Below are 26,572 nucleotides of genomic sequence, written 5' to 3'. Positions count from 1 at the left end.
AGCTACACCTGCTGAAATGGCCTATCCTAAGAAGATTGGAAGAAATTCAAGATTTACCTACAAAAATATTGTAATTTGGTTGAATGTTAATAAGGATGCTAGATCACAAACAATTGAGCACCACTAAAATAGTTGGAATTAGGATGATAAGTGAGATTGAGGAAAATATAAATTTTTTGGAGAATTATTAATTATATTTAAATGAGCGGGACATAAGAACGCAAACAAGTTGATAAATTGCTGGCAAAAATTTATAATGATGTAAGTGGGAGTGGGAGACGTGAGGGAGTCCAAAGAAGTTATGAAACTATGTTATGAAATATGTTACATTGTTTATTAATTTTGCATTGGTATTTAAAAATCTCAATAAAATATTATTAAAAAAAAAAAATGAAATGGCCTATCCTGCCCAAATATTAAAAGGACAGGAGTTCTGTCTCTTTCTCTCTTCTTGACCACTGTAACACATGCAAATGTCCAACTCGGGGCATCTTTCTACAGAAACGTTGCTATAGAAGAATTTCCATGGCTTTTTTTTTAATTGCCTCTGAATTGCCTCTGATCCTGTAAGCCTAATATGCATAATAATAATAATAATAATAATAATAATAATAATACAGTGGTACCTTGGGTTACATACGCTTCAGATTACAGACTCCGCTAACCCAGAAATATTACCTCAGGTTAAGAACTTTGCTTCAGGATGAAAACAGAAATTGTGCTCCGGCCGTGGGGCAACAGTGGGAGGCCCCATTAGCTAAAGTGGTGCTTCAGGTTAAGAACAGTTTCAGGTTAAGAACGGACCTCTGGAACGAATTAAGTACTCAACCAGAGGTACCACTGTAATAATAATAATAAATTTATTATTTATACCTCGCCCATCTGGCTGGGTTTCCCCAGCCACTCTGGGCAGCTTCCAACCAAGATTAAAAATACAATAAAACATCAGTCATTAAAAACTTCCCTAAACAGGGCTGCCTTCAGATGTCGTCTAAACATTAGATAGTTGTTTACTTCTTTGACATCTGAAGGGAGGGCATTCCACAGGGCGGGCACCACTACCAAAAAGGCCCTCTGCCTGGTTCCCTGTAACTTGGCTTCTCGCAGTGAGGGAACCGCAGAAGGCCCTCGGCGCTGGACCTCAGTGTCCGGGCAGAACGATGGGAGTGGAGACGCTCCTTCAGGTATACTGAATGAAAGGAGCATCTGAAGAAGGCTGAGATCCAAGGGCTTAGGTTTTCTAACAGTGGTATAGTGTATAAATCTCATGGGTTAAATAAAAAGAAGGAAAATTTAAAAAGTTCCCTTGAACACAGTGGGGGTGACTTGTCAGAGGGACCCACCGGATAGGTGAGGTTCTTTGCAGGTATATTTCTGTAACATGCCATTGACACAGTTATAGAGCATAGCTGGTACCGTAGATTTATACTGGACCACCTGCACACATCACCCTGCTTTATTTCTTTTTTAAAAATTTTTTTAATTCAAAATTATAACAAGACATATTATCCAAAAACATATCATAGTTGTTTTCCCCTCCCATTTTTCCTCCCCCCTCCCACACAGAACCCACCCACCCCACCCCCGACTTCCCTCAGTTCCAGTCTTTGATTTCTCTAAAAATGCTGTTTTCTGCATGTTACAAAGTTGTATAGATCCTCAAACTATTTAGCTGATTATTACCAATAAAAAGTTTGTGAATGTTTATTCAAAACCTGCCAAAGAGTCCAGTTCACTTTGTTGCGTCTTCAGATACTTTGTAAAGGGTTCCCATTCATCCTTAAAGTCACAGTCTGCATAGTCCATCAATTTTTCTTGCCATGATTCTTTAGTTGGAGTTTCTTCAGTCTTCCATCCTTGTGCTACCAAAACTCTCACGGCTGTTGTTGCATACATGAAGATGTTTTTCAACTTTTTTTGGCAGGTCTTTCCCTACAATCCCCAACAAAAATGCCTTGGGTTTTTAAACAAATGTTAAATGGAACATTTTCTTCAATTCGTTGTATATCATTTCCCTTTTTTTTTTTAATTACCTTACAATCCCACCACACCCTGCTTTATTTCTTGTTCTGTGATGCTTCCCCGTTGTTACTGAATTATTGCTATCCGGGGGCACTCGTGAGCTGCAGCTCAACAAAAGCAGAAGTGGAACAAAAGTGGACCTGGAACATTTGCCTTATGAAAAGGTACAGGATTTCAGCAGGAAGTTGCAGCACATGCACTAATAGCAAAAATTAAAAGGTAGTATGTCCTCCCTGAAACTCATCCAAGTGCAAACAGTGAGATCATGAGCAGAAAGCAGAATATAAAATCTCTGGAGAGGCCCTGAACACGCAGAAGCTGAGGCTAGAAGCTTTTCCCAATGCTGATATATCCATACCAGGAAGAACATTGCCTCTTTAATTTCTGCATGTCAGGCTGCTGTTAAAGTCACAGGAACATGATCAGTGGGGGGGGGGGCAGAATTCAAAAAACTGCAATCCAATGTGCACTTACTTGGGAGCAAGTCCTCCTGGATTCAGCCAGGCTTGCTTCTGAGTCAATGCACACAATATGATTGGGTTGCATGTGGAAAAATAATTCTGCTTCCTCACTGCCTTCAAGCCTCTCCAGAGAGAGGGGTTTGAGGTATCAGGACCTGAGATGGAGATTTCTTCAGAAACAGGCCCTATCCTTGCTTTATGCACACACACCTCCTTTGAAAGCTGACCTTAGCTACTCTAAGTCCTGCTTATATAAGCCAGAAGGAAGGTAGCAGTAGTTGTTTAGCTAGCAAAAGAGCTGCAGGTGGTTAAGAGGGGAAGCTGTAAGAGCAAAAAGACAAAGCACTACAGCTATTGAACTGGCCTCAAAGTTTAATAGCTTCTCCCCTTCTTTCTTACTGGAGTCTCTTTCCTCTGAGAGTGAAGTTGGTGAGTATTGAGGCTTGATTTAGAATTACATTTGGCTAGAGTAGGACAGTGCAAACGGTGTTTTGTGATGCATTAGTGTGTTGGCTGCAGGGGGTAGGTGTGTTGAGTGAATGCTCCCCACGCTCCTTCTGGGGCTGGAAAGGGGTTAGTTTAACCTCCAGTTTGTTAATAAATCTGAATTACCGTGTCACAAAATGGCACATGTTGAAAAAGTGTATCCCCAATATGAAAAGTTTGGCTTAAAGTGTCGGACTAGCTCCTGTGAGAGCAAAGTTCAAACCCCTCCTTAGCTGTGAAGGTCCCTGGGTGACCTTGGGCATGTCACTGCAACTCACCCAAACCTACCTCACAGGGTTGTTGTGAGAATTAATGAGGGCAGGGACACCTATGCATGCCACCTTGAGCTTCTTGGAGGGAAAAGGTGGGATAAAGGCTTAGGACCCTCGTACCTACGGGACCGCCTCTCCCAGTATGCCCCACGGAGAGCCTCAAGGTCCATAAATAGCAACACCCTAGTGGTCCCGGGCCCTAAGGAAGTTAGATTAGCTTCAACCAGAGCCAGGACCTTTTCAACACTGGCTCCGGCTTGGTGGAATACTCTGTCTCATGAGACCAGGGCCCTGCAGCATCTGATTTCTTTCTGCAGGGCCTGTAAGACAGAGTTGTTCCGCCTGGCCTTTGGCTTGGAGCCAGTTTGATTCCCCCCCCCCTCTTTCTTCTTCCTTTCTCCTCCTGTGACGAGGCTGCATTTTAATGTTTTAATGTTTCAATATTGTAATGCTGTATTTTAATCTTGTTTTTAACTTTTATCCATTCAACTTGTTTTTATTATTGCTTGTTAGCCGCCCTGAGCTTGGCCTTGGCTGGGAAGGGCGGGGTATAAATAAAAATTATTATTATTATTAATATATAAATAATGATGAATCAATACCAAATATAGCTAGAGGTTTGGCTGTTCTCCTCTGACAGCATCTGTTCCTGAAGGTTTTATTTTGTGTGTTATTCTTTCCCATGCACCCAGGGTTGAAGTACTGTTACTATGTATAATGATCACATTAGAGTGAGGAGTAAACCGTTACCCACGACTCCCAGAAAAGAGAATTGGCCCACTGTACAAAATGGCTGTGAAAGTGTCTAAATTTAATGGGGTGTGGCACTGCGGGGGAGAAAACAAAGAGATTGCAAGTAAAGTGGGAAACACTTGCATTGTATGAACACTTGCATTGTATATTGTATGAACTTGTAGCACCCATTTTTCAGTGGAAGAAGCCACAACCTGGTTGGTTGATGAAAGGGCTTCTTCAAAAAGGTGGAAGCCTCGTATGATGGCAAGGAAATAATGACTGTTGCCAAGGAGACCCTTAAATGTGTCATCAGAACTCACGTCTCCCCCATTTCCTTTTTCTCCAGCTGTACTTTCAGTCCAGAGGCTTATCTAGACATGAAAGATGAAATAGCTGCCACCGTCTTCTTCATCACACGCTTAGTGAAGAAGCACAATGTGCTAACTAAGCAGCAAATGGAGAAGTTTGCGTCCAAGTTGATGGCAGCTATGTTTGAGATGTACAAGAGCCACTGGTACCCTGACAAGCCTTCAAAAGGGCAAGCCTTTAGGTGAGTAGCCCCTATGCGACCTCCAAGCATCCCTTGCCTAGCTCTTGTGCAAAATGGGGGGCTTGCATGTCTCCAATGGTGGCTGGTGCTCAAGCAGAGCCCCTAATTTCAGGTTTTGTGCCCATCCTCCCTCTCTCTGCTAAGTCCTGCAAGGGCAATGCTGAGACTCAGGGAGGAGGAAGCTGACAAGCAGTGCCAATCCCTGGATGAGTTGTAAGTGAGAAGGCAAGCATGTGGGGGCTGGTTGAGGGAAACTGAGATTGGTGGGGCAGAGTCCTGTCTGCCCTAATGGTCCTGTCTATCCTACCAGCCTACGTAATTTCTCTAGGGCTTCATAACTCCAGCAGCATCTTTGAAGTATGGCTTTGCACTCTCTCTGTGTTGCTTAGGGGATCTCTCTGAGATGGTCTTCAACTGAAACACAATACCTGGGGTGCTTGCAGACAACCTGCTGAGCATTCATTCAAATTTGTGAACCGTCCCGAGATCTAAACAAATTTAATAAATAAGAATAGGAATAAATAATTTGTTTGAGGGGAAGTTAGATGACATCACACCAAGCAAATATTATCCCACACTTCTGACTGCATTTCCCCCATCAATTTCTTTATGGGGAATAAACCCCCTGATCTTTTAGGGGAGGTGAGTTTGTTGTGCAAGACCTCCAAATCAGCTATAACTGCACAACCTGAATTTGCCAATATGTGACTGAGTACTGCCCGAAGATTGTAAGGCTAGGGTGTACATACATATATATATATATATATATATATATATATATATATATAGTCAAAACATCCTGAAATTTTCACACTTAGACATGCAACACCTCAAATATGAAATTCTGCCTCTAAACCTATGTATTGGACTTTGATGATATTTGATGTCTGCCAGGTGTCAAGAGAGAGGAAGTCTTACAAGCTGTCAAATATGAAATGTTTGGCAGTCAAAAGCAGGTGCCAAATCACAAACCCAAGCACCTGATGTCAAGTAACTGAATATTCAGGGATGTGTCAACTTGTTTGCATTGAAACTCTCAACAAAGAATGCCTAGGTGTATATTATTCTGGCTTGACAACAGCACTAGCAGTATTGCTATTTATAATTTATGTGCTGCTCAATGCCGAAATAGTCTTCCAAGCCGTTTACAGGTATAAAAACCAATCACACAAGCATTAAAATACAAAGATCCATAAATGCACAGTAAAATAACCCCATGAAAACATCATAGTAATTAAGACTTGGGTTCAGAGACTGAGGGGATGTGTGTGTAAACAGGTGTGTCTTTGAAAGCCCACGGCATGCCAATACAGATGAGGCATCTTGTATTTCAGCAGGGTGTGCATCCTGTAACACGGATGCCACCATGAAAGAGATCACCTCTATGCCATCACAAGCAGATAATCATTAGCATTTTATGTACTGAATTGGTGCCATCCTGCTTTTGTCTGGTGTATGAGCTGGGACCATATAAGCCTTGGGTCATGGCTGTCTTTTGCACCAAAAAAGTTGTGCCATCTTCCCCCCCAGGTAAAATATGCACAGCAGGTGCCAAGGGATGGATATGCAGCCTGTTCCCGTTGCATAATGGGAATCATGAGCCACTGTGGCCTTCCCTAGTTCAGGTGGGGCTATTTTGGGCTACTTTGGGTGGATTGCACAGTACATGTGTCCTCAGTGCTAAGTTGATATTATTGTAGTGTGTGGACTATAGAAGAGGAGGTTCAATGGGCCACCCAGGGTACCTCTTCTATTCTCTTCTGCTTGTCCAGGTGTATAAGGATAAACCAGTTCAACCCAAGAGACCCTCTGCTGGAGCGGGCATGTTTGGAGAGCAACGTTGACTTCAGCAGCCTTGGATTACCAAAGGAGATGACCATTTGGGTCGACCCATTTGATGTATGCTGCAGGTGAGCTCTTGGTGTGTTTGAAGGGCCTTACTAAAAAGAGTTGATGGAGCGGGACTTATTTGGATAAGAAAATTGCCTTCTGTCCATTGCCCAATCCATCTCAATACCTTGGCAAAAGGTTCCCCAAAGTTTCAAACAGAATCTGTTGGTGCTGGGGGTTGTACCTGGACCTTCTGCACGCAGAGCAGATGATCTATCACTGAGCGACAGTCTGGCCAACTGCTAAGCCTTGAGCGCAGGACTGTGCGATGTATCACAAAGCAAAGAAGGAGGTGGAATGTAGTCCCTGCTCAAGGCATCTGGGGTTCTCTGTGTTTGTCTTTTGTACTTGCTGCCTGGCAGAGTCCTTGGCCCTTGCCTGCTTTGATGCCTCTCCTCCTTGGCACAGCTGTTTCCTCCTTGCTTTAAACCCTACTTCTGCAGATATACAGAGGTACCTCGGGTTACATACGCTTCAGGTTACATACGCTTCAGGTTACACACTCCACTAAGTCAGAAATAGTGCTTCAGGTTAAGAACTTTGCTTTAGGATAAGAAAAGAAATTAGGCTCCGGCGGTGCGGCAGCAGCAGGAGGCCCCATTAGCTAAAGTGGTGCTTCAGGTTAAGAACAGTTTCAGGTTAAGTACGGACCTCCGGAACGAATTAAGTACTTAACTTGAGGTACCACTGTAATGTGATTTGGGGAGTGGCAGACCCTGGCACCTCAAATTTCATTGGTGTCTGGGCGACACTAAAATCCATCAGCCCTCCCACCTCTCGCTTTCCATTGGATTCATAGTTGTGGTGCCTGCTGTGGGGCCCCCAAGAGCTCCACACCCAGTGCAACCGAACTGATTGCTTTCCCTTAGATCTGCCTTTGATAAAGGGATTCTGAAGGCTGATGCAGCAACATTGCTAAGGTATAGAAGATGTGGCCAAACTAAAGGTAAAAAGGTAAAGGGACCCCTGACCATTAGGTCCAGTCGTGGCCAACTCTGGGGTTGCAGTTCTCATCTCACTTTATTAGCCAAGGGAGCCGGCGTACAGCTTCCGGGTCATGTGGCCAGCATGACAAAGCCGCTTCTGGCGAACCAGAGCAGCGCACGGAAATGCCATTTACCTTCCCGCTGGAGCGGTACCTATTTATCTACTTGCACTTTGACGTGCTTTCAAACTGCTAGGTTGGCAGGAGCAGGGACCGAGCAACGGGAGCTCACCCTGTCGCGGGGATTCAAACCGCCAACCTTCTGATTGGTGGCCAAAGTACAATTCCCATTATCCCTGGCCATTGGCCATACGTGCTGAGGCTGATGGGAATTGTAGTTCAGCCACATCTGGAGGGCCAAAAGCTCTCCCTGTCTAGAATGGGGCCTCCACCTCAGGAAAGCCTGGCCCAGGACATTTTCCCACCTGAGGTGAAAGACAAGTGTCCTCCTCATTCCACATACAGAAGTTAACTGGATTAACATTTGAAATATTTCCTCAGCAATGACGATGGAACACTGTCCCTCGGCATGCCAGGGTGCCAGGTTAGTCGAAAGGGGCTAAGAGAGCCTCAGACAACAAAGGGGAATGGATGGAGTGGGAAGCTTAGACGAAATAGCTGGGGATGGCTGCTGCAACCCAGCACCAAGGGCCTGCTGAGGTGGTTGCCTCATTCTACTTCAAGGAAGAGATGGCCCTACTTATTGGGCTATTGTAAGGATCACTACTAGATAGAAAACAAGTAAGCTGAAGTACTTTGTGTTGGAAGCTGAGCTGCAACTTGGCTTGCTTAGATTGGTCTACAGGAGGTTAAGACAGATGGAGTGGGAGACCTCCATATTCCTAGACTGTCTCTGTCCTTGGATCTCTGTACAGTGGCATAGGACAGGTTGCTGGTGCCCAGGGTGGGGAAAGGGTAGCCCGGCGGTGCTGGGCCGTCGCCAAGGATGCTGCCTCTGCAGCTCCCTCGCACGCCAGAGCCCAGCAGAGGAGTGGCACGGTGCTATTATCAATGCACTCCTTGGTGGGTGCTGGTGGGGCCTGCCCCCTTTTTTGGATGATCCAAGGACAGAGCACACACAGGCTTCCCTCCACTGGCCATGAGGAGAAGGAGGTGGGGTGAGGGATCCTGTTGTGGGGGCACCTCATTGCGCCCTCTCAAAATCATACACGCAGAGCCATGGCCCCTTTGCGTGCCCCCCCCCCCACGTTCCACCTCTGTTGATGTATCCCTTGAAGTCAAAGTGATGTGTGTAAAATTGCATCCTCTTTCATGTATGCCTACCTTCTCACACTTTTATCTGGGTCTCTTCTGAGAACAGAGGTCAAGCGTGGCTTCCTTGTTTCTCCAGCTCGTTAGTTAGCTAGGACTATGGAACTGATTCTTATCAAGAATGCACTCCCCTTAACGAGCATAAGCTTTCTTCTTTTATACCAGTTCTCAGTCTAAATCCCTTCCAATTTAGCCCCATAGGCTAACACTTTGAATGCTCTGGCTGCCAATCAATGCTAGGACTCCACCTTTAGTATTGATGTAGCCTGCAATTGGGGATGCGGGTGGCACTCTGTTAAACCGCAGAGCCTAGGACTTGCCGATCAGAAGGTCGGCGGTTCGAATCCCCGTGATGGGGTGAGCTCCCGTTGCTCAGTCCCTGCTCCTGCCAATCTAGCAGTTCGAAAGCACGTCAAAGTGCAAGTAGATAAATAGGTACCACTCCAGCGGGAAGGTAAATGACATTTCCGTGTGCTGCTCTGGTTCACCAGAAGCAGCTTAGTCATGCTGGCCACATGACCCGGAAGCTATACACCGGCTCCCTCGGCCAATAAAGCAAGATGAGCGCCGCAACCCCAGAGTCGGTCATGACTGGACCTAATGGTCAGGGGTCCCTTTACCTTTTTTAGCCTGCAATTGGAGCCATCCCATGCAAACTTGGATTGGATGAATCCCATAAGGAAGATGTTATGTCTTCTCTGCCTATAACTGCTTGGTGAGCCTTGACCTTCTCTCTTTCCTTCTCTATGTCTAGATATGGGGAGAATAACCAGCCTTTTACAGTGGCTCACTTTGAAGAGGACAAAAAGGACCACGATGTCCCTCAGCTCATCAGGCAGGCTGTGGATAAGGCAGAGGCCCTGGACTGCCCCTCCAGCATCTGCTCTGATGAGGAGGGTGCCACTGTCGAGCCCCAAAACATCCCCACTGTGAGCAACCCAAACAGCGTCTACCAGGTGAGAGAGCAGCTCGCCATGGATGAGTAGTGAGTAGCTTTCTCTCAATGCTTTTGCTGCTAGGACTGACTGGGGCACAGTGGATAATAATGACAATAATAATTTTATTATTTATACCTTACCCATCTGGCTGGGTTTCTTGGCGTGCCTGTCTAGGGGGAACCTCCATCCTGCAAGCTTAATTAGTCTCAGCGGAGCTCCTTGTTTATTTCTTTTTTAGAGCAGGATTTCCCAAGCTAGTTGTTTTTGGACTACGATTCCCATCATTCCTGACCACTGGCCCTGCTAGCTAGGGATGATGGGAGCTGTAGTCCAACAACAGCTGGAACACTGATTTAGAGTGTTTGTGCCCTGCTCTTCTGCCAAAAAGGCCTTCAGAGTGACAACGTACAATTGAAACAAGACAATCCCTGCCTGCAGGGTTACATTCTAAAATAAAATAAAACATGGCAAGCAAGGAGAGCGGGGAAATCAAACTCTGACACCAATTCTTAAGCAGTTGTTATCATAACGGCCAGCTTGGGTTTTTTTTCCTGGTGAAGCTGGTCCTTCAGCGAAGCTGATGGAATGAGCTTCTCATCTCTCCCAATATGGCGGTGTGATGGACTAGCTGCCCCCAGGTGATGGAGGGGAGAGAGGAGGCCTGATGGACCTGTCACAGCAGAGCTGATGGAGTGAGCTCAGCTTCCCATCTCTTCCACTGAGGCAGCCTCATTTGGCCTGTGAGGCTGTTTCCCTGCCTGCAAGCCATATCCACTTACCACCACGTGCGACATCAGGGATAGAGGGTGGGTAAAGATGCAACTGCAAAGGAACAGCTGGGAGCTGAAAGGGTGCTTACGGTGGTTCCTTGGCAAGGGGCTTCACTCGCGGCATGCGCCAGCGCTGAATGCCCTTTGAAATAATCCTGACCCGCAAGTGGGTGCTGTTTCTTGGCAGACACCTTTGTGGGACTGCAGAGGGGGACATGTGCCTTTTAAGGTGCTGTTTGGGTTCTTTCCAGCCAAGTTCTGCTCAGAGTAGACCTGCTGGAAGTAATGCACCTAAATCAGCTGCACCCATTAATTTTGGTGAGCAGAGCTTGTAAGCACACACCCATTTGAATTCAAAGAGTACCTGCAGACAGAGAAGGCGGGGCTTGCTGTCAGCTGATTAGCATGGACAGTGAGCCCCTTTCAAGACAAGCTGTTCTGCTCACCTGTAGGCCAGTTCTTGATCCAGACTTAAGGCTGAAAAATGTTTCCCATCCCTGCCCTACAGTTTTAAAGAACATATACAGTGGTACCTTGGGTTACAGATGCTTCAGGTTACAGACTCCGCTAACCCAGAAATAGTACCTTGGGTTAAGAACTTTGCTTCAGGATGAGAACAGAAATTGTGCTCTGTCAGCGCAGTGGCAGTGGGAGGCCCCATTAGCTAAAGTGGTACCTCAGGTTAAGAACAGTTTCAGGTTAAGAACGGACCTCCGGAACGAATTAAGTTCTTAACCCGAGGTACCACTGTATATGGAATGGAGCAAACCTGTTAAACGCATATTAAAGGGGGAATAGCAGGGAAGCGGCCAGACTGAGACCATTTTAAAATATAGATGGTTCCTGGAACCAATGGGCTCCTAGAATGGTTTCCATACGAAAGTGTCTTATACCGAATCAGGCCCTTGGCCCATCTAGCTCAGTAATGCCTACACTGACTGGTAGCTGCTCTCCAGGGTTTCAGGCAGGTGTGTCTCAGGGCTACCTAGAGATGGCAGGGATTAAATCTAGGACTTTTTGCATCCAAACCAAGTTAGCAAAGTAACTTAAACAACACAGATGAAACCCAGAGATGAAAGACATCCCGATAACAATTTACTGAGGAAAGCTTCATTAAACATATGCATTGTCTTTCTTAGTTCAGGCCTCGTACATAGCAGGGAGACACTAAACAAAACGTACAGAGGAAACAACCTTGGAACTACACAGCCAATAAGAGCATGAGCTATGTCACTAAATATCTTGCCATCCACCCTGGTTGCTAAGGAAAACCTCCACCCTTCCTCCCTCTTGTGTAGCTGACTTAACACTAAAAGAATTAACCCTCAAGGTTCAAATTGAATGATCCCTGCTGTTGTGTGCGATTGCCCACAAATGATGATGATTAAACAAGATGGTTCTTGCAGGGGACTAACATACAGTGGTACCTCTGGTTACAAACCTAATTTGTTCCGGAGGTCCGTTCTTAACCTAAAACCACGATTTCTGTTCTCATCTTGAGGTACTACTTCCGGGTTAGCAGAGTCTGTAACCAGTAGTATTTGTAACCTGAGGTTTTTGTAACCCAAGGTACCACTGTATAAGGGAAGGGGGATGGGAATGGAGGAAGAAAACAAACAAGTGTGGGCACCAGTTCTTAAAGCTACAGAGTTCTTAGGATGACCAGCTTGAACGGAAAGTGTTTGGGAAGAGCTGGTCTCTGCAGAGCTGATGACCAGATTCCCATCTAGCAGCCTGGGGGAGGAGGTTGTTGATGGCAAAGAAATTATGTCTGGCAAAACAGCTTAAGACTGCTGCAGGAATGGGATAAAATGAGACAAGGATAGTCTTGTATTTAAGAACTTGCCCAGTTGCCATGTCACTAGGTCACGCGGTCAAGAAATTCAATCCTACTACAGCAGGCACCCCCAAACTCGCCCGCCAAGTTTTGGGACTACAATTCCCATCATCCCTGACCACTGGTCCTGTTAGCTAGGGATGATGGGAGTTGTAGTCCAAAAACATCTGGAGGGCCGAGTTTGAGGATGCCTGCTGTAGTAGGATTGAATTTCTTGATTCAGTTGAACTTCACAGTAAGGCTGGATTGAGTTGTTGTGCTATTTCAGACTACACACAAGCACAAAATATACCTTCTCTCTCCAAAACCCCTCCCCACTCCTGGCCCTCCCTCTTGATTTAATCTCAGTGCCATGAGCCATTTCAGCTATGGTCCCAGTATCCTCGGCGAAAGCTTCATGTACCTGATGGATCCCACCAGCATCCCACCAGTACATGCTGCCTTCAGTGCAAGGGCTACAAAGTCTGTCGGCCGTCATCCACCTTCACTGGTCCACGAGTAGACAGATACCACTGGGTCAACGCCAATCGATAATGATGGACAGCACCTCCCCACTAAGGCACTGGGGAAGAATAACTCTTTGGACAATATGTGGGAGGAAGCTGGAAGCTATACCAGGATGTTCAAATAAAGGTCTTCTTTCGAAGCATTTATTTCAACTCTTGCCTGTCACTGTCACCAGCTACTTCTTTTCTTATTTCGTTTGTGTTTGTAAAACCTTTTAAACTGATACACCTGAAGGCTAAAGATAACTTTTAATTGAATGCTTTTAATGTATTTTTATGGCAAGACTGAAAATGGAACTGCCTAATGACAACTTTGTGGAAATCTTAAAAAGGAAATTAATTACTAATAAAATGTGCTTGTTTTATTAAAAAAAACCCCAACACCTGCTTTTGTTTTTGTTTTGCTTAGGTTGGCTCAAGACTAAGAGTGGATGAATCTGTCAATTTTGGTTTCTCATTCCCCGCCCCCCACTCTTTTAAAGTTCCAGCTTTCCATGTTTCCAAGCTGGTTTGCAGTTATTATTACTTTTTAAAGGCCTTATGATAATTCATTAGCATTTTAAAGCAAATTTCCTTAATATGCATGTGTTTTTATGCAATGTTGATTATGATACATACTTCTGCAAGGCAATTTCCCCTAAAACAATGCATTTTATGTACAGTTTACAGTACAGTGGAACCTTGGTTTTTGAATGTCTCGGAAGTCAAACATTTCAACTTCCGAATGCCGAAAACCCGGAAGTAACTGCTTTGGTTTTCGAACCATCTTCGGAAGCCAAACATTCCATGTGGCTTCAGTTTTGAGTTTCCCTATTGTACTGAGGCTTCTGCTTTCAGTTTTTGGTTTTCGAACATTTTGGAAGTCGAACTGTCTTCTGGAATGGATTATGTTTGAAAACTGTGTGTGCATTTTTGTACACATAACTTGGCCAGAGAATGGCATTGCACTGCAGTCCTGCAGATAGCCTGGGCCTAAGCTGTATATGCTTTGTAAAGCTCAGATTTCTATTGGCCCTTGATTTTACACAGATCCCTTGTGAAACAGAAGTTTGTGTACTCATATATACTCAGTGCTTTTTTGTTTGTTTGTTTAAAAAATGAGGTGCTAATACTCATATCTTCATAAAAGTGCTGTGGAGGCTGGGACAAAATGGCTGCCATTGGCAGCAAAAAAAATTAGACGTGATGGTGTACCATACTGGTGATTACCACCACCAGAAAAACACTGCGTAGACCCCTGTCTCTAGCTGATGCAGGGGGGCACAGGGGGGAAATGACCAGAGGGGGTGGTGCCCACAGCACTCTCTCAAGAATCCAAATGTGCCCACAAGTCTAAAAAGGTTGGTGACTCCTGCTGCGTGGGGAACACGTACAGAGTCTTGCTTCTTGACTCAGCAGCAAAATTTCTTGGCCTGGCACCACAGCTGCCCATAACTGTACTCTTGAGGCTATTAACATGAGAAATGCTTTCTTGGAAAGTGCCCATCCCTTGCCAAGTTAAAAGGCTGATGTAAATCGTTCCTCCCATGCAGGGAATATAAACATGGCTTACTCTCAGAGAGAAGGAAAGCTTTATCTGTTTGTTGGCTCGGTATGATTTCTGCTGTTGTGGCACAATGCTAGATATGTTTACTTGATTTGCAATAGATGTTTAAAGTGAGGGTTTGGGGGTGGGCCATTAGTGCCTAATGGACAACCCCCCCCCCAAAAAAAACCTGCTGATAAAGGAAAGTGTGGGGCAGGTGGGGAGCAAAATGCCTGCCACCGTTACTGTGGCAGGGACATGTCTGAACAAGTGGTGGCGAAGTAGTAACGGAACACAAAGTTTAGGAGAACAAAGTTTTTGCAGTGGGCTTTGAGGCCCTTTGCCCAAGGTAAGCCTTGTACTAATTTCTTTTGCAACTCCCCAGTTTATCTCTACTTATCTTCATAGGTTGCCTGTCTCCATAGGCAGACCTGAGGACAAATGATCTCTGCCCCCCTACCCCATCAACAAGGTTCCCCCCCATCCTCCTCGCTCCCTTGTTCTAAAAATGCAACGATCCGAATGCCAAGCTGTGGCAAATGTTACTTTTCCCCAAAGCTAACGTGAATAAACCCTCAGAGTTGAGGTCAGCCACTAAATATATATTTGGTATTTCCTTCTAGCTTAATGTTGATAGCATTTTCAAGTGGAAGCAACAGGAAGATGGGCTAGGGAAGGAAGTATCTGGCATGATGTATTCGGAGACTCTTCAGCTTGTATTGCAGGGGGAATTGCTCAATGGCAGAGCATCTTCCTTGCATGCGAAAGGTCACAGGTTCAATCCTCAGCATCTGCAGGTAGGGCTGAGAATTCTCCATACTCCATACTTGGAGAGCTGGGCTGGTGCGATCAGTCTTACCAATACTGAGCTAGGTGGACCGATGGCCTCACTAGCTATAAGGCAGTTTCCCATGCTCAGTGTTTCCACCTGCAAATGGCAAAGGATGGGGCCTCCCTCCGATCTCCCTTTTAATCTCAGATTCCCGCTAAGCACAGATCCTCCAAGTGGCCCTATTTTCCAGGGACAGTCCCGAATTTACAGAAGCCACCTTGGTTTTGTGATTTGATCCTGGAATGCCCAGCTTTTCCTTAGGACGTCCCTATTTTCATTGGACAAATGTTGGAGAGCATGGAGCTGTGCAACCTTGTGAGCCAAGGAGTAACTATACAACTTTTAGAAGACCTCTGAAGGCAGCCCTGTATAGGGAAGTTTTTTTTAAAAAATGTTCAATCTTTTGTTACGTTTTTATATGTGTTGGAAGCCACCCAGAGTGGCTGGGGCAACCCAGTGAAATGTGCAGGGTATTATTATTATTATTATTTATTTATTATTTAGGATGCCCCTATTTTCATTGGAGAAATATTGTAGGGTATGTACGCATTGATCACTGCAGATGGTGAAAGTAGTCACGAAATTAAAAGTCACCTGCTCCTTGGGAGAAAGGCGATGGCAAACCTAGACAGCATCTTAAAAAGCAGAGACATCACCTTGCCAACAAAGGTCTGTATAGTTAAAGCCATGGTTTTCCCAGTAGTGATGTATGGAGTGAGAGCTGGACCATAAAGAAGGCTGATCGCCGAAGAATTGATGCTTTTGAATTATGGTGCTGGAGGAGACTCTTGAGAGTCCCATGGACTGCAAGAAGATCAAACACATCCATTCTTAAGGAAATCAGCCCTGAGTGCTCACTGGAAGGACAGATCGTGAAGCTGAGGCTCCAATACTTTGGCCACCTCATGAGAAGAGAAGACTCCCTGGAAAAGACCCTGATGTTGGGAAAGATGGAGGGCACAAGGAGAAGGGGATGACAGAGGACAAAATGGTTGGACAGTGTTCTCGAGGCTACCAGCATGAGTTTGACCAAACTGCGGGAGGCAGTGGAAGACAGAAGTGCCTGGCGTGCTCTGGTCCATGGGGTCACGAAGAGTCGGACACGACTAAACGACTAAACAACAACAACAACAACAACAACAACAACAACAACAACAACATGTACGCATTGCCTTGGGAATGGTCTTTACCAGCCTTGCTGTGTTCGTGTGGGCCTCGCCATAACAAACCAATTGTACTGAGAACTGGAATCCTTTGCTAATCATGTCCTGGCGACGGACTCTTGCCATCCTTGGCTTAAGCTGCAAGCTGACATTACACGACTTGTTGCAGATGTACATTGGGGTAGAGGGAGAGAAAACAGGCAGCTATGTCAAGTCAAGCATTTGGGGGCGATTAGGCGTCTCCAATGCTATTTTTCTAGAAAAAAAGGATGCCGGAACTCACCATGAACCTCGCTCTCTAAAAATGGCAATGGTGCCCACCTGAGAGGCACAATCCTAATTTGTTGCCTCTTTCACTCCTGCCCCCATTTCTTTTCTAAGACTCCACGGATTCATTCCGGCCTCCCCTTTTTGGCTTCTGCCACTTTCCTTTCCAGGGTTTTTATTTCCTTCAGCAGAGAGTCCTTCTCCAAGCTGATGGCTTTGAGCTCATCAAACAGTGAAGCTCCATCATCTCCGCTCCTGGAGATGCACTCTTCCTCCTCTTGCAGGAGTGTCACCAGCTTCTCGTTGAGCACATCCAGCTTGTCTGCTGCTGCTTCAGGGGTGGTGTGGGGGTAACTGCTGGCCTGTGAGCTAAGGAAAGGGAGGAAGGGTCAGGTCAGGCCTTATAATGATCTCTGGCCAAGCGAGCAGCCCGATAAAGCAGCGAAGACTCTCCATCAGTTTTATACAAGTTTATTTGAAAGAAAAACACATTCAGAGCATGGCAATCTGCCTGCTCTCATTAATCTAGTTTCTCAGTCTGACTCATTGTTCCTTCCCCAACAGGAAGAACGCCAAAATCCCACCTTTCGTCTCCTTCCCTTCCGTTGCTCTCACAGCCTCTCTAATCTCCTCATTTTAGGACCGCAGGGCTGTGCTACCTCTTTCTCACAAGACTCAGCCTCCAAAACTGTCTTATCTGCTGGTTGCCTGGCAATGCCTTGACCGATGTCCAACTCCTCCTCCCCTTGGGAACTAACCACTTCTTCCTTGGAGAGGAGGGGCCCCAGGCTGTTCTCTCTAAAATCAGACAAACAACTCTCATCAACAGTGTCAGCCTCTTCCTCGCTCAGCTCAATTTCTGAGGCTGACTCTCCCGCTGTGCTGGGGTGGGGGCACGTTCCTGATAGGCCTTGGTGCATGCTGTGTAGTAATTGAACCCATATCCACACCCATACATTTAAAGCACATTTACAATACTTTTATAGTCATGGTTGCCCTCTAAAGAATAATGGGAATTGTAGTCCACCTCTTGCAGAGCTACAGTTTCCAACACTATTGACAAACTACAGTTCCCAGGAGTCTATGGGAAGCCACAAGATACAAATGTATGTTGTGGATGTGACTTCAGAGATTTATCTTCCCGACTTCATGCTTTCCATTAGCCTTTGGTTGCCGTTGCTCAGCTGCTCTCTTCCAGCCCTCAATACCTGCAACATTGGCCTACTTTCAAAGGTTGTTGTACAAATGACTGGGACACTGAATGCACTGACACATAACACTAAGCCATGGTTTGCTTTAAGCATTTTGTTCAGTGAACTATGGCTTGTCTCACAGATAAGCAACTTGGTGAGCATTGGAGATGGAGTGGACAAACGAACTATGGCTATGCAAGGAAGTCGTGGTAAGACATAATGCCAAACTATAGCTAAAATGGCAACAACAACTGTTTCACAATCCGCTGGGCTGGGTTTGGACATCTTCACAAAACTCAGTTTCACTGAACAAACTAGACCTTAAGTGTCTACACTGCACTGCTCTGGCTTCTGATTAGTTTTTGGATCTAATTCAAAGTGCAGGTTTTGACCTATAAAGCCTTAAGTGGCCCAGGACTGCAATACCTCAGGGACCACCTCTCTCCATATGAACCAAGCCAGACACTGTAATCATATTGTGAGGCCCTTCTTCATGTGCCTCTTCCACGAGAGGCCCGGAGGGTGGCAACATGAGAAAGGGCCTTTTCTGCAGTGGCTCCCAGTTTGTGGAATGCTGTCTCCAGAGAGGCTGACCTGGCACCTTCAATACATATCTTTGGGTGCCAGGTGAACTCTTCAACCAGGCCTTTAGTTGATTAAACAATCTATGGCCTTTTAAATGTCTTTTTTTGAGGGGTGGGGGCATTGTTTTGTGTTATTATGCTGTATATTTTGTGTTTTTATGTTTCGTTTTCATGTTTTCAGTCACCCTGTGATCTTCGGATGAAGGTCAGTATATGAATTTAATAAATAATGACAATAATAATGCATGCAACATCTGAAGCACTTGAGAAAAGCGCCACAGCCTCGGGCTGCTGGTTCTGGGATTCCAGACTGAGCAAGGTACAAAGTGCATAGTTTCAGAGTGGCAAAGTGGGAAATGTGTTGCATGGCCACAGAGCAAGACCTCATGTAAGCTGAAAGCGAGCAGGACAGGGTTGTGATGGGGGCAAGTAGCAACACACAATTCAGTTCTTTTACTACAGCCAACATGGTGCCTTCCTGATGTTCCTGTTGGATTCCAACACCCATCAGCTTTAGCCAGCATGCCCAATGGTCAAGGATAATGGGGTTTGCAACCCAGCAATGTCTGGAGGGCCCCAGGCTGACTACCCACCTGTTTTCAGTACATTGTCATCGACCACCACTTGTGACCTAGGCCACTCTCACCTTGTCGATGGGAGAATCTCCTGGCCGCTGGGCAAGATGTGGGAATAATATTCCTTCTTCTTTCCGGGCAGTTTGCTTCTGAGCGAGTCGTCAAAATCCACATCAAGCAAGAGGCTCTCATGCTTGCAAAGAAAGGCAAGGTGACCATTAATGAATTTGCTTCTCTAGCATTGCATCCAGGGGGTTAGGTGACCTTTGGTGGACCTTCCAACCTTAGAATTCGACAAAGCAGCAGGTGCTATTGGGTACATCTGCAGGGGTTATGCAGGCAGGTGGGAACTTCTGTGCTGGTCGCATGTCAAGGACAGAGAGCCATGGCCATCTATTGTTGAACTACAACCTCCATCATCCCTGACTGACCTGTCGGGTACTGATGGGAGTTGGAGTTCAACTACAGCAACTGCAGGGCAATAAGTCTCCCACCTTCTGTTTTGTAGCTTTGAAAGATATTAGTGGCTTTGTATGTTGACTTTTGCTTTTTAATACTTTGTGATCATTTAAAAGTAGTATGCTGACCTGCTGCTTTGGGGATGGCACAGAAAACTGGGGCGGGGAAAAGAGAGAATGGAATATCCTGGAAAAGGACACAACCAGCTGGAAGCTTGAATAGGAATTGCTCCATGCTGCAACATACCGCATTTTTCCGTCTATAAGACACCCCCATGTATAAGATGCCCACTATTTTTGGGGACTCAGATTTAAGAAAATGGGGGGAGATGTATCCGTGTATAAAACGCCCCCTGATTTTTGACATTATTTTTTAGGGGGGTGCGGAACCTAGTCTTATACATGGAAAAATACGGTATATATTTTTTTGCAACACCCCTTGCAAATTCATAAACGTATAGTGAAGCTGTCTGGGGCTATCCCAGCCTTCTTCAATCCTGACTGAAAAGCAACCAGTCCTTTTCTCTGGGGTGGCACAAGGGACCCTGGGAAGGGGTGGAGAGTGGACTGGTGTGTGTGTGTGTGTGTGTGTGTGTGAAGAATTACCTCCTCTAAGTCTTCAGAAGGCTTCACTTTGGCATCCAAGAGCCCTGAGAGGAGATTGATTTTCTTATCTGCAAGCCCCTCTCCCTTCAGAAAAGCCTCATTAATCATCATTGCAGCGGATTTACTGTCCTCCAGAACTGCTGACGTCTGAAGCCTGAGAGAGAACATTTCACCCAGGCAAGCCTTGAGTGCCTTAGATGCAATGATAAATAATATAGTTAATATATAAATATATATATATTGCACCCTCTCCTTAAGTATGCTTAATGCACATAATTTCAAGGTAGCAAAAATTAAGAGAAATATGAAGGAAGGGTAGGGGGAAAGAGAGAAAAATTATCAGAATAACTTTTCAAATGAGTTCATGGCAAGCTGAATCTGTTGGTCTCAAAGAATCCCTTGGAGCTATTTTCATGGTGCAGGCAAGTCACTAATCGGAGCATAGCAGAGCTGGAAGCAAATTCCTGGATGTACTTCTGGTTGCCTGGAAAATTAACCCAGACACCTCATTGGGTCCAGGTAGATTAGGGCCCTTAAATTCTGGTGAATCAATGACACATCATCAACGTGACCCATCTCAGTAGTGGGCTTGTGGATTTCAAACATTTGCTCCTTGGCTGAGCTGGGCTGGAACCTGGTCCAGGTCAAGGACCAGAGGACAGTGGCAGAGGAAGTGCAGATATTTTAAAGTGAATATTGCAATAGAGTGAGTCTCACACACATTTTTGTGTTCCCCAATGCATATAAAAGTTATGTTTACACTTTACTGTAGTCTATAGGGGTGGAAAGGAGGAAAACCTGGCTCCAGATCCACTGGTCAGAAAAGGAGTAGTGGGGGGTGGTAGGTGGGACCGGGCAGGCAACCTGCAGCTGCACCCACGTCCTTGTAAGAAGCTGTATCTGCAAACTACAATAAAGCAAAACACAATAAAATGAGGTGTGCCTGTACAGGCCTGGCAGGGCCCAGATTAACAGCAACTCTGCTTGGTTTTCTAAATCCCTATCTCTGCTTTTTTAATGAAACACAGAGAGGGGCTAGGAAGGAAGCAGCACACCAAAATCCTTGCTGATTTTCATACAGATGCACATAGAAATTGTTGGAAGTTTGGGTGCAATTCAGCTTGCTGGGAGGGGTTTGCATGGGTGAAGACCCCAAACCATCCTTGTGACTATCCCCGCACCGACTTTTCTTTATCTCTCCGATGTTTAGACTGATATGTCTTAGGTTGCATCCTGTTTATAGCTTCCTGCTCCTCCTCCCATTCTTTCTCTGGACCTCAAGACAAGAGGTCATCTTGGATCTATCTTCTGAGAACAAAGGGGCAAGCATGGCTGCTTTGCTTCTCCAAACAGACAGTTAGCTAGGGCTATAGAATTCTTTCCTATCCAGAATGTACTTCCTTTAATAAACACAAACTTCCTTATTTTATACAAAGTGTCAGTCTGAATACTGTTCAACCGAGGGTGTGCTCCAAGTAAAGGATTCATTTAACTAATATTAACTGCTGCTGCTGCATATAAACTCTATCTATTAACAGAAATGACACACTGAGCCTAGGCAAAGCAGCTTAGTGGTATAGTTCTGTCGAGCTTCTGGTCCCTGTTTTCTTTGCGTGGGTGCAGCGAACACTCTTACTAGCTTCTCCATGACAGGAATTCACAGATGGATACCACATTGCTCTTTCCCAGTCTGCTCACACCTGGAGTCTCACCCAGGAGGCCGCCAACCTTTAACTAGTAAAGGTAATGGGGCCCCTGACCATTAGGTCCAGTCGTGGCCGACTCTGGGGTTGCGGCGCTCATCTCACTTTATTGGCCGGGGGAGCCGACGTACAGCTTCCGGCTCATGTGGCCAGCATGACTAAGCCACTTCTGGTGAACCAGAGCAGCGCACGGAAACGCCATTTACCTTCCCACCGGAGCGGTACTTATTTATCTACTTGCACTTTGACGTGCTTTCGAAATGCTAGGTTGGCAGGAGCAGGGACCGAGCAACGGGAGCTCACCCTGTCGCGAGGATTCAAACCGCGACCTTCTGATCGGCAAGTCCTAGGCTCTGTGGTTTAACCCACAGCGCCACCCATGTCCCAACCTTTAACTACCATGCCCTTTAAGTGTCCACGGATTTACACGGTTATGACTGCTTTGTACCTGGTAAAAGAGCCTCCGAAAAGCTGGACTGGAATCCTGGCTGAGGTCTTCGGCAGTGATGTGAGCCAGGCAGTGCACGAGAAGCAGGATAAAACTGCCCACGCAACTCAGGCACTCCCTTAGAACGAACAGTTTGTTGCCAGAGGTCTAAGGAAGGTGAAAAGGCAACATTTAAATAAATAGATAAATACTGAACACATGAGAAAAACTGAGGACTGATGCTTTTAGCTCCAGGTCCTTCGCCTTCAGGCTTCTGATACTTATAAAGTTCTCCAATCTTCTGTGCCCCCACCCTCTCTCCTTTCACAGAATTCATAAGAAGAGCCTGACTCAAAGATCCATCTGGCTCAGTGCTCTCTCCTCCCAGTGGCCAACCAGATGCCCAATATGGGAAACCTGCAAGCGGGAGGCGGCAACAATAGCACTGTCTCACCGGTGTCCCCTGGTGACTGGTTTTCAGAGGCACACTGTCCCTAATAGCAGAGGAGGTGTCAGGCACTGGACTGAAGAGGAATGGTGGGAGTTGCACTCCCCCCTTTCTGAACCTTCCTAATGGCAGAAGGACAGAATTGATTTAGAACAGCGGTTTGCAGAGGGGCATAGTCCAGAGGGGAAAAGCTGGGAAATACTGGGTGAGGAACAGCTAGAAGAGGAAACAGCAGGAGAGAGGCACTGTCTTTAGAATGCTTTCCTGACTTCCCTTCACCTAAGACTAGATGGGCTATGAGAGTGATAGAACAAAAAGTGCAGTGGCAACAAGCTCAGATTACCCAACTGTGGCGTTTGCCCTCCTAGGTGTGTGACATCATACTGGGTTCATAAGGAAAGGGTTAACTAATTGTAAAATGACTAATCAATGGGAACCCAAGAGGCAGAGTTAACTGTGTATAAGGTTTAAGCACACAGGTTTTTCTTTTCTTTTTTTGAGAGCGGGTTAGAGTTAGGGTGGTTGAGAAGACAGTCTGGAGTTAGAAGAGACAGAGAGTATAGGTCTGTGGGTTGGGCTAGTCGGGTGTGTGTGTGTGAGAGAGAATTTGTTAAGAGGAGTCAGTCAAACAGTTGAGATAATCAGTCAGAAGGTATTAGGAAGGTATAGGCCCGTAAAGAAACTAAAGTTAAGATACTGACAGGAATATTATCTGAGAAACCATAAACTTGTTAATGTTTATAAAATAAACTTGTTTATTTGGTTCACTTTTAACAACTGACTGGACCCAGTGTTTTACCTGAGAGTAACTGGTTGGTGGCAGCGGGGAAGTGATCACAGTGGTGGCACAGGGATCAATAGACTGTTAAACGTCCAGGGACCCTGTGTGATCGCCACACCAACGTAGGAGTGGGGATGGAGAGGGTGTACCTTTACCTTTACCGGGAGCAATGCCCTTTCCTTTTTTTCTCGCTGTGATTATTAAAGCACTTACCTGGTAAGAACACTCCTTTTGTTTGATCTGCTTATTTACTGCCACCAGGAGAGGAATCTGATTCCCCCAAAGCCTGATAGGAGGGCACCACCACTACAGCTAGCAACCAGTGATATCACCCAGGGATTTTCTAATACCTTTTTAAAGCTTTCTAAGTTGCTGGCTAACATTACCTCTAGTGGGAGTGAATTCCATACTTTAAGGAGTGGAGAAACTTTTTGGTGCTGGGACCTGCACCCTGCATTTGGTCCCATCCTGCCTTTGACGGGTGGGCAGAACAACCCACATGTCAACTACAGCATATCAATAATGTGACACCACATGATTGACAGGCCAGTTGTCCCTCCCACATGTCAAAATTCATTGTGGGATGCTTCCAAGTGTCTGGCAGCTAGAGTCCCATGGCCAGATAGAGAGGCTTGGACACTTATCCTTTGGGTCTGAGGTTCCCCACACCTGCCTTAGATGGTCTGACATGATATAAGGAAGGTCCAGACATTCATTTACATGGGGCATTTGTTCTTTGTTTTGTTTTGGCGAAGATTCCCTCTGTCAAGAGGACGTACCTGATAATGGAAAGAGTTCCGGAAGGCGTTTCCTGGTGTGTTGCTGGAGGGAATGCTGGAAGCAACACACAGATCAATCTCTGGTGCCTGACATTGAAAGAAAACAATCTGCTATGGATATGTTTGCCTCTCTGGTGCACTGTACGTCCAAAGCACAAGCCATATCTGATCAAAATTTAGAATAAGTCTGCCACTTTCTCAAATACAAAACATCCCTCACGTTCAATCTGCCTGTTCTTTAATTACAGACATGAAATCAAACCACTTTGCTCAATGTTTTGGAGGGCTAACTTGGCCATTTCTTTGGGGGAGGTTTTCCATTGTTGCAATACATCACAGAGGGGCTGAAGCTCACAGAACTTCCAGACAAAAAGGAATAAAGTATTTAGGGAGAGAGTGATGTGAACTGGGAGCCACGTGGAGTGATGGACAGCTAAGACAGCCTTCGTCTTCCTGGTGCTACAGATGTTGTTGGACTCCAGCTCTCAGCAGAACCAGCAGCCAGCATGGGCAATGGTCAGGGATGAAGGGCATTGTAGTCAAACAACATCTGGAGGGCACTATGTTTGTGAAGGCTGTGTTAAGAGAAGAAATACTGTCTCTCGGTGCTTTAAATGAATAGCATCATTGTTGCTCTTTTCTTGCTTTTGGAATTCTTGGGGTGGGGCAGCACAAAAGTAGCATGAGTAGAAGACAGCATTACAGTGGTACCTCAGGTTAAAGACGCTTCAGGTTACAGACTCAGTTAACCCAGAAATAGTACCTTGGGTTAAGAACTTTGTTTCAGGATGAGAACAGAAATTGCACAATGGCGACAGCAGGAGGCCGCATTAGCTAAAGTGGTACCTCAGGTTAAAAACAGTTTCAGGTTAAGAACGGACCTCCAGAATGAATTAAGTTCTTAACCCGAGGTACCACTGTATTCCTCTGCATATGTTCCAGTCCACAGCCATTAAAACTCAATCTTTTTTTCAAGATTCTGCTCAAATTGCTGGGTTCCATGCAAAGCGTACCATTGTGCACTCCATGGGACTGTTTCCCTGAAAAACCTTGTGAACACTTACGCCAATATGAGGCCTGAGGAATTTCAGGATCACTATTCCATATTGGTACACGACAAATTCCCTTGCAGAAAGGGTTGATGTGAGCAGAGGGACAAGATCTCTGGATTTAGGGACCATCTGAGTGTCCATTATATCCTGAAAAGAATTTACTTTATCTGCAAGGAAAAACAAACATGAGCCAAAATACATTTGTTCTCTTGGGTATTTCATTTCAATTACTTTTGCTTGTTTGTACAATATAGGCTGGTGCATTTCAAAGTCCCTCAATTAAAGCAACAGAGACAAAAATAAAATACTGCTTTTAAGGATAAAAGGATGCATATCAAGTGTTCATGAATTACTTGACTTGTACTGATGTGTCAAAAGAATTTAAAAGAATTTGGGATGGTTTGAGAAGGAAGTGGGCAGCAGAGAGGAGAAGAAGAAGAAGAAGAAGAAGAAGAAGAAGAAGAAGAAGAAGAAGAAGAAGAAGAAGAGTTTGGATTTGATATCCCGCTTTATCACCGAAGGAGTCTCAAAGCGGCTAACATTCTCCTTTCCCTTCCTCCCCCACAACAAACACTCTGTGAGGTGAGTGGGGCTGAGAGACTTCAAAGAAGTGTGACTGGCCCAAGGTCACCCAGCAGCTGCATGTGGAGGAGCGGAGACGCGAACCCGTTTCCCCAGCCTACAAATCTACCGCTCTTAACCACTACACCACACTGGCCATAGAAGGCCATAGAGATAAGACACAAGAGTAAACGGGGTGTAGCTATATTGTGTGTGTGTGTGTGTGAGAGAGAGAGAGAGAGAGAGAGAGAGAGAGACAGACAGACAGACAGACAGACAGACAGACAGAGAGAGGGGTGGGGGGGATAGAGAGCAAGAACAGCTGTTACCGTATATCTTCAAAGGCAATGAACCAAGGCCCCAATCAAGCTGTTGATCCAGTAGCCTCCCTCCATGGTGCTGTCCATGGTGCTGAAGCCTTTGTCTACTGAAAGCAGAACAGAGAGTGCAATGCAAAGGAATTACCATATTCCGGACGATGGACGTCCAGCAGTCCAACTGCCGCTGCACACTTTTGGATTTGGCAATTCACATCCTTCAGAAGAGCAAGGAGCTTGGAAGATGTCACACCACCAGATCCATTGCTATCTACACAAACAGGAAGAGAATTCACATTGCTTGTTGGCAGGTTTTTTTTGGCCAAGTTTGGCTACTCACAGGGCGCATTTCATAACTAACATGCAATATAGCTCGTTCCGGTGTGCACAGGAGCCTTCAATCCTTTGCAAAAGTAAGACGTAGCACCAGATGATGTGACAACAATCACTTTGGAAGCCTTACCAGACAGAAGAGCTGTGAACCGAGGATTCAGCAGGGTGGTTCGTAAACTCACCAGGAGTTCAGTTTGCTTCAAGACCTTGATATCTGCAAGGGAGGAGCATTGATTTTAGAATG

General features: G+C 45.6%; 2 protein-coding genes across 2 annotated transcripts in view; one reads left to right on the top strand and one right to left on the bottom strand.

Moving 5' to 3' along the window:
• Window positions 1-4,353: 4,353 nt before the first annotated feature.
• BTG4 (BTG anti-proliferation factor 4) lies at window positions 4,354-13,388 on the top strand (the record flags this gene model as incomplete). Its single annotated transcript, XM_079955986.1, has 4 exons — window positions 4,354-4,526; window positions 6,299-6,436; window positions 9,428-9,629; window positions 12,567-13,388. 4 exons carry the CDS (start codon window positions 4,354-4,356, stop codon window positions 12,750-12,752), a joined length of 699 nt encoding a protein of 232 aa, XP_079812112.1. The 3' UTR covers window positions 12,753-13,388.
• Window positions 13,389-16,234: 2,846 nt separating this feature from the next.
• Window positions 16,235-26,572, bottom strand: part of LOC307203686 (uncharacterized protein) — a 50,141-nt gene continuing 39,803 nt past the window's right edge. Inside the window, exons 27-34 of the mRNA XM_079954639.1 lie at window positions 26,459-26,542; window positions 26,144-26,266; window positions 25,130-25,284; window positions 24,066-24,152; window positions 22,079-22,225; window positions 19,928-20,119; window positions 18,935-19,056; window positions 16,235-16,880 (exon numbers count right to left, since the gene is read on the bottom strand). Coding sequence (XP_079810765.1) covers window positions 16,637-16,880; window positions 18,935-19,056; window positions 19,928-20,119; window positions 22,079-22,225; window positions 24,066-24,152; window positions 25,130-25,284; window positions 26,144-26,266; window positions 26,459-26,542 — 1,154 coding nt within the window. The 3' untranslated portion in view covers window positions 16,235-16,636. The remainder of the gene's footprint in view (window positions 16,881-18,934; window positions 19,057-19,927; window positions 20,120-22,078; window positions 22,226-24,065; window positions 24,153-25,129; window positions 25,285-26,143; window positions 26,267-26,458; window positions 26,543-26,572) is intronic.

This window comes from Podarcis cretensis (assembly GCF_951804945.1).
Source record: "Podarcis cretensis genome assembly, chromosome: 15".
NCBI lineage: Eukaryota > Metazoa > Chordata > Lepidosauria > Squamata > Lacertidae > Podarcis > Podarcis cretensis.
This window is presented reverse-complemented; position numbering and strand designations above follow the sequence as displayed.